Source organism: Strix uralensis, chromosome 13 (assembly GCF_047716275.1).
Source record: "Strix uralensis isolate ZFMK-TIS-50842 chromosome 13, bStrUra1, whole genome shotgun sequence".
In the NCBI taxonomy this organism is placed as follows: Eukaryota; Metazoa; Chordata; class Aves; order Strigiformes; family Strigidae; genus Strix; species Strix uralensis.
The window spans coordinates 2,248,365-2,264,175 of record NC_133984.1 but is presented as its reverse complement, the minus strand read 5'-3'; the positions used below and the strand labels follow the sequence as shown (position 1 = coordinate 2,264,175).

The following is a 15,811-nucleotide window of genomic DNA, read 5'->3' as shown; positions in this document are numbered from 1 at the left end:
CATTTGACCCAAAAACCATCTCAGAAAGTGGGAGCATTGGCTTGGGAAGGAGGAATGGGAGTGGGGATGAGCCCCTGGAACTGGCCAGATCCAGATGAGCTCTTCCCTCTCCCCTCCTTGACATCCCTTGCCGCAAGAGCTCCTCATTTGCAATCCCACCGTCCAACATGGCAAGTGTCAGCGCTTTCAAACACACAAAGGCTTTTGAAATGTTGGGTTTCGCTTCAGTTAGAAACGAAGTTTGGGGCTTCACTTCATTTTGCTTTGGTTTAATCTTGAAAATCTCCAGGAAGCAAAGTTATATTTCTTTTACCAGTCTAAAATCTTAAATTCTGTAGTCTTGAGAAGCGAAGCAAAGGGGGCTGATGTTATCCGTTAGAATAGCCCAGATAGAGACATTATCCTGCTTTTATGAAAACCAAAGGCCAAATTCATATTTATTTGAGCTGCAGCAGAATCTGGCTTATATCCTGGACATTACAACATATTGTTTCAATCTATATTTTTATTAGCAATATTGATAACGTTAGAAGAAATATGATACAGGAAATAACTTATCAGCTTCGATTAATTTTACAGTAAGACTTTTAATGAAGATAAAAGAAGAATTCGGCAAAGGGCTGAAGCTAAAAGTGTTGTTGGTGAGTGGAGACATGTGGTACCTGCACATCCTGAGCAGGGCAGCTGGATACTCAGCATGGATTTTACTCCATGGAAGAAAAATATTTTTTTTAAAGACCATTAGTTCTCCACTTTAAGTTTATTAACACTTTCATACATAATGATTTGCTGCAAGACTATAGAAATGAAGATTTTTGTGTAAACTTAAATCTATTTGTTGTACACCGGCAGTGGTACCTGTAGCTCACGCTCCTGCTTTTTAAAGCCCCAGGCAAATATTCTTAGGGAAAGACATGTGCAATTCTCTCATTTCACGGAGAAAAACCCCTAATTCCAGCTCATGTCCTGCGAGAGGATGGGATCTTACTTGACTCATCTGCCTTTGGGACGGGGAGGTTTTGCCTTCAAGTGGCCCCGCAGCTTTGGGGTGCGCCAGAGCTTTTGGAACTGCCAGCCTTCCCTCCTTGTGCTGCATCATCTGACATTAATTCCTAGTTTTAACACTGTATTACGAACAGTTTAGCACTTGAAATGTTGCTCTTTATCTGGATTTATGCTTTTTTTTTTTTTTTTTTTAAAGTTTAAAATGGCAGTCTATGTGGTGCTGGTTGAGGATAAACCAGTCCCGCCTCCTGGATCACTCCATTTTGTCCTGGTATTGAAGACACCTGTGAAACACAATCCCACCCCCAAAATTTACCAAACTGCTTTGAGTATACAGGGCTTTTTCTGCAGCGCATTTAGCATCCCATCAAAAGCAGAATCTCCAAGGTGTTTAAAGTAACATATGATGGAAGATGACAGTTAAAACCCGCGAGTGCTTGGGGTGAGGTGGGAAAAGCCAGGGCAGCATCCGACTGTGCAAACAGGTATCGTGGTCCTTCCCACAGCAATGCCAACTGGTGTTTAATATTGTGTTTTTGAAACCTTCCTGGCAAGTGCAACAGCAATAATCTCCCAAACCTGAATAAAAAAGGGTATTTCTGCTGGTTTCAGGGTGCAGATCCATGGTGAAGGGATGCAGCAGCTCGCTCCAATGGACCAGCGGCAGAAGCAGAAGGCAGCATCCGTCCCCAGAGCATCACCTGAGTAATAGCAAGAGTAACTCTGAGTAACCATGCAAGTCCATTACTCTTTTCTTCCTTCTGGAGGCAAGGCCCCATTTTATTTGCAGCCCTGACTGGAAGCAGATGGACCTGTCAGGGCTCGCTCTCGCAGGTGAGCCCGACGGGGCGGATGAGCTGCTAAGTGCTCCCAGCTGCTGGGCAGGGCCCGGAGGAAATTGTTGGAGCTGGGACCCAGCTCAGAGATGAGATCTGGAGCCAGTGCCAAGAAGGAAAAAGTGAATTTCTCCAAAAAGCAGTTCTCTAAAAACCTGAAAGAACAAGGCTTTTAAAATAAGAGAAAATATCAGAAAACCTCTTTAGTGCATCTAATATATCTTCAGACTTCAGAGAGCTTGAAGCCATCCTGATCCCCTTCCCCCATCTCTGCTTTTGTTCAGGAGCTGCCTCCTTAGACAGCAAATATTATTTCTCCTGGGGGTTGTCCCTTATCGCTGGTGTTTTCCTCTCCAGAAAGGTCTTGAATTTTACTTGCTGGTTTGTGTCATTTGATTTATAAGCTCAAGGGGTCCTTCACAAAACCTGGACTACTTCTTGTACTTAATTGCTACAATAAACTTAAAACTCGGTGCTTTAGGATAAGCAATCTGGGAGGAAATTGTTTGATGTATGGAAGTAGACGGTAGGTCCGTCTTGTGAATGTCACGGGAGGGACACAGAGAAGTGGGTTTATAAATAACTATAAAATTCAGAAACTACTCAAGCTCAGTGAGAGCAGAGCTCTATTAAGCATGAACAGCTTGCAGTGCAATACCCGACATCTGCAAAAGTCCTTGCAGCCAGTTTAATTCCCAACAGCCCCGGCTGCGGCACCCGGACTGTCCGACAGTGACTTTAACTCCACGGGGGCCGGGGGGCTGTGATTCGCACAGACACAGCCAAGCACAGAAAGGGGTGCCTGGAGCTTGCGTCCTAAAATGCAAATGAACGGGTGAAAGAAAAGCTGACTAACAAGTCCCAACATTTATACAGGTTGCAAGGAAGGGGTTTTTTTCTTTTTCTTTGCAAAATTATTTTATCAACAATAACCCTTTCCATTTTAAAAGCTGTTTTTCCCAGCGCTCCGTGACTGCAGCATCAGCAGAGCACAGAGGCCGCTGAGCCGGTGGGGTTGTGGCCGGGGCTGCTGCCGTGGCTGGGTGATGCCATGGCTGCCTGCCTTGGCTCCAGTGCCTCCGAGCAACATGGCGATAGAGAAAATTGTGAAATACGTTCAGTCTGTAAGCGCCAAGGAACGAGGTATCACTTGTGGTGCTGAAAAGTGAGGCTCCAGCCATCGAGTGCTCGTAGCCCCGGGATGCGTTGGGGGACGCGTCTCCCTACACCCAGTACCCAAAATACATTGAGGGGCCGGGAGAGCCACCGTGGCACCAGCGATTTTAAAATGATGCCTTCAGATGCTGTGCCTGTTATTTAGCTTTCTGAGCCATCTTTTAGAAGAGTCACTGCATATTTTGTGTATTCTGGGAGACAAACAGACACCCAAAACTAAGAAGAAAGGACACGTAAATATTGCGGAGTCATCTGTTTCCAATAGCGTGTGTTTACATATTAATGTGCAATACAAATTTGTAAACATGAGCATTTGAAACTTTTGTAGGAACCGATACCGGCCTTTTCCCTTTCTGCAGCTTTATTGGAACAGCATGTCCCCCCGGCCCCAGCCACACATGTACATCGTTTTAATACTGGATGCATTTCAAATGTTCTGGGTGCTTATTTGTTCTGGTCTATCTTGCTATCCAATCCTCGTTTGTTTTGCGTAATTGCGATACAAATTATCATCTAATTACAGACCAAACCTCAGAAGATCAAATGTAAACCAAGGCACTTCGATCAGAAAAAGCTACATCCGACGCTCCCCCTACACATTTGATTTCTCCAATAGATGTCTCAAATTTGGGTGAAACTGGATAGTAAACTGCACTTTGATTAAAAACATTATCGCTGGGGGTTTTTTGTCTCGTTGATTTTTAAATCAACCTCCTGGTGTCTGAGCACCGAACCCGTCCCATGTCCCAGTGTTGAGTACAGATGCAGTGCCCTTGGTATGGTCAGTTTTATTTGCTGAGTGCTATAAAGATCAGATATTCCCAAGTAATTTCAAACATCTCTTGGGAAAAGTCAGATGACTAATAGCTAAGATTGTTCAGCAAGTTTAATCTTAAAGAACGCTTTATTTTCTCCTTGTTCCCATTTAAAAATAGCACCGTAACACGGGGTTTTTGTTTGTATTCACCCACTAAGTCTAAAGAACAGCGAACATATATAATTGCCACAGGTTTTCAAATAATGTTAATGGGAGAAAGTACAAAGCAGCATGTAAGGTATTTGTATTTACAGGCGCGTGGTCCCTTTTGAAATACTGACCTCGATTCCCCCAGTTTCACATTTAATAAAGATTTATTATACTGACGTACTCTCTCAAGTTCTGCCACTCAGCTCCCACCCGCAGCCGTTTCACAAAGCTCCCCTAGGAAGTAGTATACACATTATCTACTATTTTGGGCAGAATTTTGCTTGTATAAGCAGAACCATCGATGTTATAGTGTGAGCGATTCAGCTGAGATACCACTGCGGGCATGGAAAATGCTTCCGTGCTGGGGCAGTCGGGGAGCCTTGACTGGGTCTGAGGTGGCCACGGGGGCATCAGGACAGAGAGCTACGACTTCCTGAAAATACCGCTAACATCTTTTTCATTCATTACAGTGATTTTTGAAAGGATAAAAGCAGGAGATAAAGGCAAAGGAAATAGATATTAACCTCAGATAACCCAGACCTGACGGTGTCTCTCATGCCGTGTTGCCCTCTCGTACGGAGCAAATTGGGATTTCTATGTCTGCCTCACCCAGGCCTATGAGAGCTGCATCCTCCCCGGAGCTCAGCGCTGGCTCCCGAGGGACACCCACATCCCTTGCAGCCTCCAAACGTGTTTTCCATGCAGCTGTGATTGGGGAGGGTGGCGAAAACTGGGCTCCTACAGGACCCACATAGGCGCACTGAAACCTGACCCAATTCCATGGGAATTAGCTGAGCATCGCTGTCGGAACGTTTTACCCCAACGCTGGGGTTGTAGTTTCATGCCAAAAGGCAAAACAGGGAGCTCGGGGAAGCCCCGTGCTTGTGCGCAAACATGGTCCAAGTAGGAATGAAGTGGGTCCTGTCAAAGAGAGCATTTGCTCAGCTGTAGTAGGTGGAATTTATCTGATCTCAATTTAAATATCTATCGCTGTAAAATTGAGAATATCTATTCTAGTCATTACCAGTCACGTTTTCAACCAGACAAACACTGGTCTGTTGGATCACCAGCTCATGGCCAGCAACTCTGGAATATCTTACGCAACCGCAAATATTTGGAAAATTGGAAGTAACCCATTGCATCCACCCACAAATCCGTGACTGATCTGGAAGCGCCTTCCAGCTCCCCAAAAGTATAACCACATGTGGGGGCCGGTACTGGGTCACTCAGCCCATGGGGAGCTGAGATCTGCAGCATTTCGCAGAGCCCGTCCGGAATTCGGCTACCACCGATGATGAGGGATGGCCTGGAAATAAGGACTCCTGAGTGAAAAAAAAAAGTTTCTCCTTTTTTTTTTTAATAAAAATAATGAGATAAACTGCTAAGGAACAGCACAAGAAAGCAGGTTTGTTCATTTTTACAGTTGTACAGACCATTTAGTGAGGCAAGCACAGCCCACCATTTCATACTGGTATTGCTGGGGGCTCTGTGAACACTTAAAACAGGTAAATTAGGGAAAACAATGTCTGATTTTTAGCAACGTCTCATGAAAGTAAAAGTGTGACTTTTTGTTATTTTAACAGCTTTTGATATTGATTGTTCTGTTCTTAATTTGTTGTCTGTTATGGATGAAAATAAAACCAAAACTCTGATAACAATTTTGATTCTTAAACCTGTGCTTAACCCCTATACAGTGCTGTGTTACACTTGTAAATACACGATTCTCTTATCTTAATCCCAAAATGCAGCCGGTCCCAGTCAAGCATTATTTTCAAATCTCTGTCATATATCAAGTAATAAATTTGACTTCAGGTAGGGACTGAGCATCGATCAAATAAAGAATAAAACCTGTGCCCCAATTTATTGTGAGTTATATTGTGCCCTTGAGAGCTAGAGATTATTTACAGGAATAACAGGAATATCCACAGGTTATAATAAACCAAACAGGACTTTTGGAAGGAATTGAAAATCTCATGTTTCAGGGCCCGTAGAGTTGTAACTCTCTGGAAAGGATCTGTGTTCTTCCTGGGGCTGACCCAGGAGTGTCCCTGCCCCTTCCCGCAGGCACAGGACACGATCCCATGTGGATCTTCTGTGTCCCCTGGGGCTGAAAGCTCTGGGTAGGAGGAGTGCCCTGCAAGGGCCCCTGGAGGTGTTTCATCCCACACAGCTCTCTGAGGTGTATCCTCCAGCTCCCCCAGTGTGGATCTGTCTCACCATGGGGGAGACGTGTGACCCCAGATCCCCTGTTCCTTCCCACCGCACCATCAATGCTGGTGCCCCTCTGCTCTACCACCTCCTGGAGATCTCCAGAAGCAGGAGCATGGAGAGGAGGGTTCTCAGGGCTCCCCTGCATCAGGCTCCACTTTCTCATCCCCACAAGGTAGGAACACGTCCATCTTTTATCCCGTCTTTCTTTCCCTTGGCAGCAGATACTTAGATTTATGTCCTCAGTCTGACATCTGGGTCCTGGAGAACCAGGCTCTTCCGTGTCCTTAATTAGGACCCATTAAAGCCAAGGGAACTTGAGAAGATGCTCAAGCACCTGGCCAAATACGGCTCCTTTGCTGCCTCAAGGTCTTAAACAGTCCCTTTGAAATTAGTGGAAAAACTCGAGTGAGGTGAGCAGAAGCTCACTAGGGCTTTGAGCTAACTAAAGGCAAGCGAGATAAAGAGTTTCAGGAAAACATATTTGTAGAAATGTGTATGTCTATGTTCCCACTTCAGAGTGCAAATATTAAAAAGGCGACTGCACGGTTTGCTCTTAACCTACAACCATGACATAAATATTACCGAAAGGTATCACCTTGCTGTGGATCGTCTCAGACCCTCCGCGCTCCCAGATCCTCCACCCTCCCAACAGCATGACACGTTTGCCCACGAAAGGAGTTAAATGCCTAAACATACCGCTCCTGTACCATGCAGTATTTCATAGTCAATAACTAGCGAGCCCTTGGGTATGAAGGAAGGAAAGGCTTGCTTTACATATCAATGCTTAGAAATAATATATAGTTCCACTAAAGGCAATGGTTAATTGTCGGGTGCCAGTTAGAGTGATTACATCTGCCATCTCTCAAAGAAGCCGGAATGCTGTCACTCACTTTGAAATGGCTTGCTGCATTCATCAGTCTAGATGGCACAGAGAAGTTATAACCATACAAGCCATATGGAGGATGTAAAGAACAATTAAGTGCTTCCCGAGCAATGGGACTTGATGGGAAAACGTTTCCAGATGCATGTAATCCATACAGCATTTGACTAGCAGAACTGGGTACTTGTAGACATTGCCCGTTTAAGTCTTCAGCTTTAGCATTTTTCAGACTGGTTATGCCGAGGGAAGAGAGTTTTGGCATATCCACCATGAAGTGGGGTAGAAGATGCGGATTGGTGCCTCCCAGTTTTTCGTGGCTTGGAAAGATGAGAGACTGTTGTCTTAAGAAGCTCGTAGGACAAATCTTGTAGTAGAAGGGCACGTTGAGGTTGTGTAGGTAGGTCTCGGGGCACGACACGCCGATGTTGCTCGCTGACAAGTGAAACGTAGGAGGTGAGCACGATGGAGAGAGCAGGGAGTTGAGAGGAGAGGGTGTCCCGCCGCTGGACGTCACCGGCGAAGAACTGGAGCTCCCACCTGAAAACAAAAACAGAAACCATCCAGGCTGGGCTCGCCGACGGTCACAGCCAAGGAACACTTGGAGGACTCCTGCGCCCACTCCACGTCTCCCTGCTGCTGGTGTCCATTCAAGCACAAGCCTGCTCCAAAAATCAGCTCCTGCAAAATGGGAAGATTTGTCTGTGAATTATTTGGTGTTGTTACTTGGCACTTGTCTAAGAACAATATTCACACATGTCTACTCGCATTCATTCAACTGGGAGAGCTATGAAGTTCAGCACCATCATACAGGTACCTGCCGGGTCTGTGCCTCACTGTACGAGCCATCACCTTCTCCTGCTATACATACACCACTGATAATTTAGATTCCCTGTTTTTCATGCAAATTACAGGCAGCTTTTTCCCCCTTGTACATAAGAACAAAAAAAGGTATTCAGCCTGATGGAGAATTTTTTTGTACCTTCCCGCTCACAGGAATTGACTAATTTTACTTGGCTTCCCATGCAATTTGAAACATACCCTTGACTACTAGAGGTGTCTCCAGAAACTTTAAATGCACGTCTCATTTTAACATTCTCCTTTCTGAAATGAATCAATGAACACTTTCATAATTTGGCAGAAAAGCAACAGCGGCTGGCCTTCGCATGTGCGAGCGCTGCCGAGGCCGCTGGTGTCTAACATCACCGTTCTGCCCCGGCTCGCCGCTCCTCCGGAGCAACATCGAGAGCAAACACTGAGTGACGGCGGCTGCTCTGGCGTGGGAACGGTGCTCTGGGGCGGCCAGCCCTGTGCGGAACAGATGCTGGTTTCATCTAACACCATTTAAGAGCCGTATGTCTCTGCTGTGCATTCATTACCACATTCTTCCAGAGGGAGGTTTTTTCCCCCTTTATTTTCATTTCTTACCAAAGTCACTGGATGTGGACCCGTTTTTACTCTGCGTTTTTCTCTATTTGCATTTAATTCCAAGTGACACACTGTCTGGATGTGATCTGGCCAGGCTTTGCATGCCATCAGCACACCATCAGCTGTATAACCAAGCTGTATCTGCTACCATATCAAACCTTAAAAAAACACAAAGATTTTGGACGCACTGCAAATTAATTTTGCGAACTCCCAGCAAGCAGAGTATCTGACAGGTTGGGTAACGTGCAGGCGGCACCTAGTCGCAATAATCTGGGGATGTTTTATGGCTTGAAGGTCTCGCCCTTCCCCGCTGATGTCAGTGGCTGTTTCGGGACTGACATCAGCAGGAGAGATGCAGGCAGGGGTCCATCCTCTCCCCGTGCGCCTGTCCTGATGTCCTCCCAGGACTCGGGGGCTTTTGCTCATGGAAAATGATGCGATGGAGCCGATCTATGAGTGCGAGGCAGTGAGCGAACCCCTACGTGGCCGGCTGCAGCAGAGCAAACTGGTGTTAGTATTTGCTTCAAGGTACCCCAAGCGATAACAGCGCACAGCTGCCGGCATGAGCTTGGGAATGGGGGTCCCAGTGGGGAGGACAGAGCACTTCAAGGAGCAGATTCTTTCTGCCATTTCTAGTAGGCTTAAAAATCCCAAGTTTATGTCCAATTCTTTCTTCAACTTATTGTTTATAGTTTTTTTTTTTTTTAATTTACCTTCTCGTTTGGGCGCTTCAGGATTTCTATTTTTTAGCTTTTCTTCAGAAATACAGTTTTTCCATTAGTGGAATTGGAGATTTTGCTATATTTAAATCAGTCCGGGAAATTCACTCTGAAGAAAAATACCAATTACGTTAAGACTAGCAAAAAAAAAAAGATCCCAGGAAGCCCTAATAGTTTAGCATCTGTACAATAATCAAGCAGTTGCTGTTCTCTCAGCCCTCACTGCAGCCCCTCCAGCAGCTCCTCTCCTCCGTACTGCATCACAGCCTGCAAAACGGGTTCAAAAGGCACTTTTTCCATAAAGTCTTTTCAAAATGAATTAAAAAAAAAATTCTAGTTCTCTTTACAGCCTGATAAACCTCTTAATTTCTCCCGAGTCTGATGTTTTATTCCTACGCCTGTACAGCATGGATTTTTGCAGTTTTGCAGCATTTCCCTGCAGAGAGAAGAATGATTTGGTGCACCCCAATGCTTTGAAGAGTTCCTACCATAAATGAGACTTAAACTGACAACTTTAAACCCAGACTGGAGCGCTCCAGCGTGCAGACAGTCTGGTTGTTTTTTTTTTCCTTTGGCGCTATGAATAATCAGTTTTCAAATAATACTTCCCAAAGATGTTTTTCTGGAGAAGGGCTGTAAGAGACCAATGTGTGCTTGTCAAGTGGGGGGAGATTGTTTTCCCTGAAAAACTTTTCCCTCTTCCCCGCATTTCTGTGGAGACTGTGGGACTGCGACATCCTAATTAGCGGATAATTTTACTTTCTGTTGCATAATGCATTTGTTCACACAGAAGCAGCCGGCTGCAGGACACCGGCAGTCATTATTTTCAGGATTTTAGCTAATATTCTCAAACGGCTTGGAAACAATTAGTGTAACGGGATCAAAGCTGCAACAACCCAGCTCTAAATGAGCCTCCTGCATACTCAGATATTTTTCCCTGCACATCTAGATCTGATTTCTTCACGGTGAAGGCAGACCACGCCGTCACCCCTCTCTTCCTGGGGTGAGCGCTCTGCTCCTCACATCGATTTTAACAGCAGTTTTGGCTGAAAACATGTAGAATTGGCTACCTCAAACTTTACGTTGGCAACCAGTTCATTTTCTGGACCCAACTCCTTTATCTTAACGGTTTAAGACCCCCCCCACGATGTGCCCTGGTGGACACCTCCGGGCGTGCGGCGGCCGCGCAGCCCCGAGACCACGGGGAGAGGTGGGGAGGGAAAAAAAAAAGGCAGGAAGGAAAAAAGGACTTACCCTGGCTGTCTGTGCCGAAAGCCTTGAAGTCCAAGGCAAGGGGAGGCCGCCATGGGTAGGTGTCCAGGAGCCCATCCAGGACACCCCTGCGGGGGGAGAGTGGGCTGAGCACCGTGGCAAGGCCAGTGGGCACGATGTGGGGGGCAGGGGGGTGGCCCCGGCTCTTACCTGTTCCTCCCAGGATCCCGAAAACCTTTGGCGAAGGGATTCCTGTCGATCTTCAGCTTTGTGATCTGATTGCAGGGTAGGGAGGAGAGCGAAAGGGGTTGTTGGGTCTCCATCTCCCCCCGACCCCCAGTACCGTTGGGGGTTCTCCATGCCCCCCCCAGCCACTCCCCAGTACCTGCTGGTTTTGGTAGGCCGTCACGGTGGTGAACTCGGTCTCCTGGAAGGAGAAGGTCTGCACCCCCTCGGCCGGCAGCGATGGGATCTGCGCCAGGTCAAAGCGGGAATCCTGGGTGATAACGTGGACGCGGGGCTTGTACTTGTGCATGGACTGCAGGATGATCTGCATGGGGGGAGAGGCAGGCTGAGCCCCCCCGAGACTGAGACGGGCAGGGAGAAACACCCCCCCCCTTCCCTGCCACACAAGACACGGCTGGGACCCAGCCCTCAGCCCTCGCATTGACCCCGGGGTGATGCTCTGCCCCCCCTCCCCCGCCCCACCAACCAACAGGGCTGCCCCACACCTACGTGCCCCTTGTCGTCCATCTCGTTGTTGGTTAGCTTCACCCGGTCAAAGCTGATGATTTGCCTCATCCAGGTCTCCCCCGAGCAGGGGGAGTCAGGGTGGATGTAGAGCCGCGGGGTGATGCAGGAGTGGTCCGTGTTCCCCGCCACCATCCACTGCGAGCTGTGATAGACATACCTGGCCCGGGCCGGGCCGTGGTCAGCCCTTCCCTGACCTGCCCATGCACACCTATAGGTGCATGCCAGCCTGGCAGTGCCCCCACACACATCCCTGTGCAACCCCTATTCCACATAAACACACCAAACGCAGACGGGAGCGATAGCACCTCAGGCTGCCAACACCCTGCCTGGTGAAAGGGACCCGGCGGGGGTGTGGGGGGGGTTATGGCAGCCCCACCAGTGTCCCCCCCTACCCCGTACCTGTATCTTTTGGAGTCCACCGGGACGACGTCGATGGCGATGTAATATTGCTTGAGCGGCTCCAGCCCTTTCACCTTCACCCTGACTGATGGGAACATCCTCCTGCGGGCAGAGGGGAAGGTCCTGAGGCAGTTAAATGGCAAAAAGGGGTTGAAAAACCACGCGGATATGGGGAAAAAAAATTTTTTTTTTACTTAATAAACATAACGAAAAAATGGAAACAAAGGAAAGTACCCCAACCCAGCCAAAAAAAACCCCAAAAAAGAACAAGAAAAAGAAAAAATCAGAATGAAAAATGAAGTGAGGGGGAGCAGGGCCAGGGGCAGCCGGTACCTGCCGGCCTTGGTGATGATCATCTCGGTGCCGATCTCATGGAACCTCCTCCAGAGCTCGGAGCCCTGCAGCTCCACCTGCGCCCCGGCCCCTGTTGCCCGGCTCTCGGCCTTGGGCCGCTTCGCTGCGGGGAAGAGAAACAGGAGGGGGTGGATCAGGAGGCTGCTGGAGGCAAGGGGAGACATGGGGAGTTCTGCCCCCAACCCTTGGGGGGTCCCCTCCGGGTGAGCCCACCACTACCAACCCGACTCCGGGGCTCTGTGGCTCTGCCTGCAGCCGGTCCCGGTTTCTTCATCACAATTATCCGGCACCTTCCTCTTGGCCGAACATCCCACCAAGGCTTCCACGGAGAACGCGTGAGCCCGGGAGCTGAGCGCCATCCCCCCCGGGCTGGGGGTCCCCCCGGGCGGCAGTGGGGCTCAGGCAGGCGGTGGTGGCTCCATCCCAGCCGGGACCCAGTGACCCTCGCCCGGCCGCCACACGGTTCCCGTAGTGGGGCAGCGGCCACGGCGAGATCCTCTTGCATCCAACTGAGTCAATAGACGGCTGCAGCCTCCACTGTTTGTTTTGGAAACTGGTGGGAGCATAAGAAACAGTGAGTGACATTTCATAGGAGTAACGGGAGGGGTGGAGGGGGTGAGGGGGAGGGAGGGGAGAGCAGGCGGTGGAGGGGAAGAGTGGGGGAAGAGGAGCCGGCCCCGTCTAGGATCAATAAAAGAGTTACTGTTCTCCATTAAATTGTAAAACTCAAAGAAATTTGACATAATTGCACACTAGGGGCCACTTTTCCAACAAAAGTGCAAATAACGTTTAACCAGAACCAGCACAAAAAGTAATAAAAAAAAATAAGAAAAAGTTAAAAAGGAAAAAAAAAAGGGGGGACTAAAGGCAAGGGAAAGCCTGCGTGGAGAGCTCCAGGCTGGGGTGCGACAGGGTCTCTGCCCAAACCGGGGTCCCCTGATGGGTCGGTCACAGGGCCCCCCCCAGTGTGGCCGGCACAACAGACCATGGTGTCACCCCCCGGCTGTGTGACAGCGCCAGACAGGGATTGCGGCTTGTCTCCCGTCTTTGCTTTGGTTTGTTTGTTTGTTTGTTTGTTTGTGGGTTTTTTGGTGGTTGTTGGTTTTTTTTTTAAAGGCAGCAAACCCCCCCCCTTCTCCGCCTGCTCTGGCAGCACCCTCGGGATGTTTCCACGGCTCCGCTTCAAAGCACAGCCCCGCAGCGGCAGCTGCGCTGAATTAGGGGCAGAAATCCCAGTTTTCCACTCGGGCAGTTCCCGGGGGGGGAGGGTCCGAGCTGAGGGGGCTCCGGCCTGGACCCGCAGGTGCGCAGGGAAAGGGCTGCGCTGGATTTATGCGGCGATTTTCGGGCCCCCACCGGGGACCTCCCCACCCTGGCTTGAACGCATCACACTGATTTATTTTCCATCTGGGCACCCTCCCCAGAGCCGTCACCAAAGGGAATTCCGGGGCTCAGTCTTTTTTTTGGGGGGGGGGAAAGTGGTGGTATTCACGCTGAGCAGGGTGGGTGTCTGCCTCCCCCACTATCCCCAGCACACCCCTTGCCCCGCTGCCTCTCTGCTCCGGGGAGGTCAGCTGGGATAGATGAGCCCTAACAGAAAAAAAAATATGGAAAGGGATAAAATTCCCAGGCCAGCTGAGAAAGCAGGGCACTGCAGCTTCAGGGCGGGCAGGGGACGGGGTGCAGAGCTCCCTGACCCACTTCCAGGCACTCCCAGAGTCTCAGGGGAGCACTGGTTTATTCAAATGTTTCATTTTTCAGGATTTCTTGCTGCATTTGTTAGGGTCTGCATCCCGGGGCACACATTTCTTCCAAGCCTTGGGCTGGCAGCAGAGTGAAAACTGCCTCGTCTTCGTGGAGACAACTAAAACCAAACATCAGACAGCCACTACCTGGCACAACGCTTGACAACTGTGTATTTTAAATGCCTCAATCTCACACCGTTGTCCTCAAATCCCCATTCCAAGGATCCTTGTTGCTCAGCTTATGGTGGGGTTTGCACGTTGATGCTCATTTATACACATTTATACCCATTTATACCCATTTATACTAATTTTACACACATTTATACAGCAAACTCCTGGCATATCTCACTGGGACAGGAGTTTGTCTAAGGAAAAGGCCTTGGAGAATGTTGGATGGGTGCAGATACAGGTGCTGAGGGCTGGAGCTCGACCAGGGGCACCTGGTTGAAAATTGCCCATTTTTCCAGCTACTGAATTTTCTCCATACGCATGATCCCGGCACCAGCTCCGGTTCGGACCACGCCTGCAGCCCGGTTTGGGAGCAGAATGGCAGCATCCCGGTCTGTAAATGCGGCTCTGGAAGATCCAGCTGAGCTCCTGTTGAACTCATGGTGAAAAGCTAACAGTGTTGTTTATAGTGGCAGTTGGAACAGACGTCCATCGGCTATAAAATAAGTATAAGGAAGGGTGTTTCTTGCATTTGCTTCCCCAGGGTTTGTAGAGCTGTGTGGATTTGGGGTTACACAGGAGAGGAGCCCACCCCGAGCTGGCAGGAGCACAGGCATCTCCTAGCACAGCCTCCAGAGAGGCTGGTGCTGATGAAATTTAACTTTTATCAAGGGTAATGGTGCTTCTCTGCCTTCACAAAGTCTCTCAGAATCCAGTGGCCAGCTATGTCCTGTCGTAACCTGAACTGTGTGTCAGCTTTGTCCCCCAATGTCCATCAGCGGTGGCCCCGCAATGCCCCAGACTCTGCCGACATGGATTTCCTTTGTACAAAGCGTTTTCAGGTGCTCCTGCCTGATGTCTCTGCAGGACGGGTGCCTGACCTGCCTCGGGGGGTCTTCTGGGGCGTCACCCCCCAGCCACCCCCAGCCATGAGAGATGGATGGAGACCAGGGCGGCGGAAGAGGCTCTGGGAGGTTATCTGGCTCTGCCCGCACCCCAGGCAGGATCAGCTCCACCAGGCAGATCTTTATTTCTTCTTCCAAAGAGAAACGAAACAAATTTCATAAACATGTTCATAATTATGACAGCATAAGCTCATGATTTCAAAGCAAGGTGAACCGCGGGTCCTTCCCGGAGCCTGGTCGGAGCGATGCTGCGCTCCCCAGCACTGATGGAAGCCAGCTGAGGGCATGAAGTGTGAACCTTTATCTCTGCTGACATGACATATTATTAAAAAGTATTTCGAGTAATCTTTTATTTCCTTAGCATTGCAACACATTTCAAGAACTTGGCCGGGGATCAACCAACCCTTTTTAATTTCCTACAATGAAAAATAAAACAAAAATAAAGCCCAATTGAGATGATATAATCAGGAACATTTTGAGGGTTTAGGTCAAATTAATATGTCAGAGAAGGGTTTTCAGGGGACTTGGAGAGCTTTAATCTGTCAAAGACTGACTCAGACCCTTCTTGGGCTTTGTAATCTTATTGTCTTTACCAAATTATGTGATGGTATGTCATGTATTACCGTCATCAGAAAATTGAGCAAATAATCGTTTGGCATAAAGTTCAGAATAACTAACTTAATTTTAAAGCAAGTGTTATACAATATGCCAGAAATGTTTGCTTAACTTGAAAATGATATTTTAATACCGTCCATTAATCTGCTAAAGTACGCAGGTAAATTCCAAACACAGACTTTCCTGACCAGTTTAGGGGCAGACTTTAGGAGATTTAATTGTGTTCAAGCTGCGCTCGATTTTGCCAAGATTTACTTTGCATTTACCAAAACAAAACAGAACAAAATAAATAAAAATAATTAAAAAAACCCAAAGCAAACCAAACCTGTCTTGTGGCTTAGGGGTAATATTTTAATATCACCTGCACTCAGTTATGCATCTAATACTTTTCTCTTTTACATCTCCACCTGATATGTCATAGATTTATATAAAGCTGTGATT

The 15,811-nt window shown here is 48.3% G+C and overlaps 1 protein-coding gene across 1 annotated transcript; it reads right to left on the bottom strand.

Moving 5' to 3' along the window:
* Positions 1-1,991: 1,991 nt before the first annotated feature.
* Positions 1,992-12,377, bottom strand: TBX22 (T-box transcription factor 22). The gene is made up of 8 exons (XM_074882927.1): positions 12,161-12,377; positions 11,917-12,040; positions 11,584-11,685; positions 11,167-11,341; positions 10,817-10,981; positions 10,642-10,706; positions 10,474-10,559; positions 1,992-7,612 (listed from the first exon to the last, which is right to left on the bottom strand). The coding sequence occupies exons 1-8, from the start codon at positions 12,294-12,296 to the stop codon at positions 7,002-7,004; spliced, it is 1,464 nt and encodes a 487-aa protein (XP_074739028.1). The 5' UTR covers positions 12,297-12,377; the 3' UTR covers positions 1,992-7,001.
* Between the last annotated feature and the right edge of the window lie 3,434 nt (positions 12,378-15,811).